The sequence below is a fragment of the Hippocampus comes genome, unplaced genomic scaffold (genome assembly GCF_001891065.2).
Source record: "Hippocampus comes isolate QL1 unplaced genomic scaffold, H_comes_QL1_v1.1 scaffold174, whole genome shotgun sequence".
Classification (NCBI taxonomy): domain Eukaryota; kingdom Metazoa; phylum Chordata; class Actinopteri; order Syngnathiformes; family Syngnathidae; genus Hippocampus; species Hippocampus comes.
The window spans coordinates 1,708,350-1,712,986 of record NW_017805983.1 but is presented as its reverse complement, the minus strand read 5'-3'; the positions used below and the strand labels follow the sequence as shown (position 1 = coordinate 1,712,986).

Genomic DNA, 4,637 nt, shown 5'->3' with positions numbered 1-4,637 from the left:
CCCGTCGTGCATTAAACAACGCCCCCCCCCCCCCCCAAAAAAAAACAACAAAAAAAACAAGATAGGATCATGACAGTGAATAGGTAAATCTGCACGTGACGAACCACGAGTATGCGGGATCCACTGTATAATGCTGCATCTTACTGGTCAGAGTATATATACGGTATACAGGTATATATATGTACTTGTGGAACTCTCCTTTGATTGTTTCTGCATGACTGTATTATACTGCCCCCAGTGGCCAAGTCACACACCAGATGAGGCAATGAATACATCCACACATCCATTTTCAACATCGCTTATCCTGGAGAGGGTCACGGGAGTTGCTGGAGCCAATCCTAGCTGACTTTGGGCGAATTGCGGATCAACCCCAGAACTGATATATATATGTACTTGTGGAACTCTCCTTTGATTGTTTCTGCATGACTGTATTATACTGCCCCCAGTGGCCAAGTCACACACCAGATGAGGCAATGAATACATCCACACATCCATTTTCAACATCGCTTATCCTGGAGAGGGTCACGGGAGTTGCTGGAGCCAATCCTAGCTGACTTTGGGCGAATTGCGGATCAACCCCAGAACTGATCGCCAGTCAGTCACAGGGCAAATATAGAGACAATCATACACACTCACGCCACCACTGAGTGTGAACAGATCCCACGCTGCCCGCACACAAGTCGCGCGAGTGTACCACGACACCATCAACAATAGAATGAATACACAAACTGTTTAACACTTTACATTCTATTTAATTATGTTGGTACTTTGTTTATTAAGTACATTACTATCAGCTGTAGTGCTATTTTCCTGATTAAAGAAATCGTTTTTAGAATTGCGAGTGTGATCTTGGAACAAATTAGCACAGCACTGTACAGGTAAATATATGTTTGGAACTTTTTATCAGGATTATTTCTTTATCATTTCAATTCACGTGTACTACGATCTTTGTACATGTGGTCTTTTGCAATAAAGCCGACTTTGACGCGGGCTTCCGCATTTGTCCTTACCAATGTCGGCCACATCGAGGCAGTGCTGTGGTGAAGTGACGTTTTGGCGAGCCATGACAGCCGTGACATTCATGCAGTAGATGTTCCATATGAATGTATGGCTGCTGTCAAAATGGCAGCTGTTGGCACCGGCGCTTGTGTAGTCAGGACACTCACGCTTGGGCCCTTTGCTGAAAGGAACAAAGAATAAATCATCAGAGCAATCACTTCCATCATGTCATTTCAATTCCAGCACCTCCAATTTCATCACGCAGCCCTGTGGGAGTCATCAAATGTGTATGTAATTTTTCTTTTTTACGAAGATAATAAGTGTGTTCATACTCTTTGGAATAAGTGAGCACGTAGTTCACCTCCTCTCCTTCTGTCAGGTTGCTGAGCGGATGCCACCAGCAGGTGAACACCTCCATGTTGGGCGAGCGGCATTTGTAGATGTGAGGTCTAACGGGTCTCTTTGAGCTTGGGAAAGAGGAAAAACCACCGGGTTGGGTGAGTACAGACAAGGGAGGTTGGTCCAGCAGGGCTGATGTTCTTCTCAGCCAGGAACTGTCAGATGTTGAGGGCATTGTGAGCAGCTGTGTTGTCATGTTGAAGCAACCATGAGTTGTCCTACCACTGCTCTCAACTCTTCTCATGCTCTGGATGAAGCAAAAGCAGCAGGATCTCTTTATGGGTGAGCTGGTTGATTGTCTGACCCACACCAAAGGGGAAAAGTCATACTGTAGTTTTCCTCATCCATTATAATTATAATATCAGATAGGCACTATGTACAATCTCTTCTTCCTCTCCACAAACATGTTTTGGAAATAGAATGTATTACATAACACATTAACACAAAACACAATCTGGTTACTCAGCATTGAAAACCTTCAAAGAACCGTGGTTGATAGTTTACAATGAAACCAAGCACATTGTGAACAGGGATGTGGCACCGAAATCTGGGGGCGCTTAGGGAATCATTAAGGGCCCATCGATGATGTTTGTTGACTGGGAGATAGAGACCTGAGGGGTATTTTCCCAATGACACATCACAAATGAAAATAGATTAACTATCATTACGTTATCTACTAGCTGGGCAGGGTCCCTCTTTTGCACCTTTGTGGACGGGAGAGGGAGGTGTTTCACTTCTGTCATCAGTTTCCGACTTTTGGAAGCCTTCCGATTCCAATTAAGATCCAGATGCCAATTGAGGTCATGTTGGAACAGGCTTCCTGCTTCAGGGACTCGCAAAACTCTATTTCCGAATTTGATTCCGATTTTTTTTTTCTGAGAATCAAGTGGTGCATGATTCACAAAAACAACAACAAATGTCTTCTTGTCTCCACTGTTGTGGACCTCTTGATGGCAGAAGAGATGAAAGAAGTTAACTTGTTCCTTTAAACCACCAAATCCAATTGTGTTTGTGGTTCTGCGCATCTTGTGATCCGCTCAGCTCTCATTAGCTAAAGCAGCATCTTTCTTTTTGGCCTGGCCGTCTGCCAGCTTCTCCTCATCTTCCTCCTTTACGCTGGCATGTAATTTAGACTCGGGCAGTGGCGGGAGCTCGCTATAGACCGGTGGTAGGCACGGCACCAATTGCAGCCCATCTATGTCGTTCATGAGCTGCACACAGCTGTAGAGGTTCTGCGGGGGGCAGGTAGTAGAGAGGGCAGGTGGCGGTGCATTTGGCTGTCCCGTCATGCTGTAATTGCTCTCTGGCCACAGGGTTGGCGAGAAGGCTTGAGGAGGAGACATGCAGTATGCGCTTGGCATGAATGCTGTTGGAGGCTCGCTCACGAGTTGATGAAGAGTTGTGGTGGGTGCCAAGTCGTGTGGGATGGTGAAGGCATCCGTCACCTGGCTGGGTGACTTGGTGGGATTGGGGCAGTCTTTGGCCGTGGCGAGATAGATGTTGTCAGGGCTCACCTGCTCCCATACCTCGGTATCCAGGAAGCTGGGAGCTACGAAGCCATGGAAATTAGTCAGGTGGCGGTTGATTTCATCCAAGTTCCCCTTCTGAGGACGCAGAGTGGGAAGCAAATTGAATGGACATCAAAAAGTCTCTCAAGATGTCAGTGATGTTTTTTCATTCTTTCTTTCTCTCTCTCTCTGACTCACAGGAGGAGGAATACTTTGCAATAATCTACAGTATATTCACTGACAATTAAATGACCATGTGAATAAAAATCAGCCATCTCTGGCTACATCTTGTGCCTCAAATTAGATTTCTAACTGGGCAAAATACTAGCATACAGAAGCAGAGGAAATCGAGCTCAGAGAGCAGAGACGATTCAGGAGCAATGCGAAGCTAGCAACGTTTCTGCCCGAGAGGCACATTTATCACCTCTTTTGAGCTTTAATTGACTGTACATTCCAAAAAATAAAACTCCAAACCGATTGCATTTATGGTCATGGTAACACTGCATTCCGAATGAGCATGCAAGGAACATAGCAGCCGCAATGTCGCAAGCCTATTATTGCTAGCGCTGCTAATTTGTGGATACAAGATATGTGCTCTCTGTGACTATTTCCACAACTACAAATTTTCATCATCACATGCCATTATGTATGCCCATGTGTAACAATCGTGCTCATGCACATTTAGTGAGGGGCGTCAGAGACTTGCTAGCAGTTTTAACACTAACCCCCGCCTCGCCCTTTTAAATGAGTCGACTCAGTACTTTTACTTTAAAATATACCGTACTTACTGAAATATAGAGTGTGAGTTTGTAAGCCACCTGTGGTGAGCAGAAGACAGAGGACACATAGAAGATGGAACTTGCGTTACCTTCAAAAGCAGCGGGTCAATGCCGATGATGCGTGGTTTTGGAATAGGTGGCCAAAAGAAGTTTTTCACTCTGCATGGTGAAACAGTAGGATGCCAGATTTAAGGGAAAGGTACAGGGGAGCTTTTCATTGCACATGAAGAAAAGGAATGTGAATTCTCACCTCACACATTGTGGAATGACACACACAGAGAAGGCCAAGATCGCCATCATGCTGATGGTTGTCACCAGAATCACCATGATGAGTGTGTCTGCTTCAATGAAGGGAACAAAGTGAACAAGATCAGAATCAAAAGACTTTTACTTACAACCTAAATTCTAATTTTGGCGAATTAAATTATTAAACGATTAGCTTATTTCCAACAGTTTCCTGTCTTCATTTTGTAGTCTTGTTAGTTTATGCTCAAATATATATCAAAATGCTTTGCTGATATTGCCTCTCACCTAATAACATCCATCCATCCATTTTCTAATCCGCTTATCCTCACGAGGTTCGCGGGCAGGCTGGAGCCTATCCCAGCTGTTTACGGGCAGTAGTCGGGGGACACCCTGAACTGGTTGACCCTCATAAAACACAACATTCTGTAAGGCCTTGCATGATCAGCCCGAATACTTAATATAATAATTGGCTGAAACATAATAGATTCTCTTTTATGAAAACAGTCAAAGTTGAAAGGCCTGGGGAACAAATGCAATAATGCCCATTCCCTGCTACCACGGCTGCTTGTAGATGGACGCTCACATCGGTGGGGACATCGTACCTGTACCTGCTTGTGGCCGAGAAGGAATGTTCATCAGCAACGGCTGGCTCCACTTGCTCCACAAGCCGTAGTTTTGCGAGCGGCACCGTACGCGAAGCACATAG

General features: G+C 45.0%; 2 protein-coding genes across 2 annotated transcripts in view; both read right to left on the bottom strand.

Annotated features, from left to right (window-relative positions):
• Positions 1–1,594, bottom strand: part of LOC109528274 (prolactin receptor-like) — a 23,791-nt gene extending 22,197 nt beyond the window's left edge. Inside the window, exons 1-2 of the mRNA XM_019890654.1 lie at positions 1,332–1,594; positions 1,011–1,180 (exon numbers count right to left, since the gene is read on the bottom strand). Of these exons, the coding sequence (XP_019746213.1) occupies positions 1,011–1,180; positions 1,332–1,594 (433 nt within the window). The remainder of the gene's footprint in view (positions 1–1,010; positions 1,181–1,331) is intronic.
• On the bottom strand, positions 1,457–4,538 carry LOC109528707 (uncharacterized). Its single transcript, XM_019891637.1, has 4 exons — positions 4,534–4,538; positions 3,936–4,023; positions 3,775–3,844; positions 1,457–3,002 (listed from the first exon to the last, which is right to left on the bottom strand). The coding sequence occupies exons 2-4, from the start codon at positions 4,010–4,012 to the stop codon at positions 2,436–2,438; spliced, it is 714 nt and encodes a 237-aa protein (XP_019747196.1). The 5' UTR covers positions 4,013–4,023; positions 4,534–4,538; the 3' UTR covers positions 1,457–2,435.
• Between the last annotated feature and the right edge of the window lie 99 nt (positions 4,539–4,637).

Coding starts and splice junctions, on each gene's coding strand:
- LOC109528707 (XM_019891637.1), bottom strand. CDS start 4,012: ATGGTGATTCTGGTGACAACCATCAGCATGATGGCGATCTTGGCCTTC. Junction 3,845..3,935: donor GTCATTCCACAATGTGTGAG/GTGAGAATTCAC, acceptor TTCACCATGCAG/AGTGAAAAACTTCTTTTGGC. Junction 3,003..3,774: donor TTGACCCGCTGCTTTTGAAG/GTAACGCAAGTT, acceptor CTGCGTCCTCAG/AAGGGGAACTTGGATGAAAT.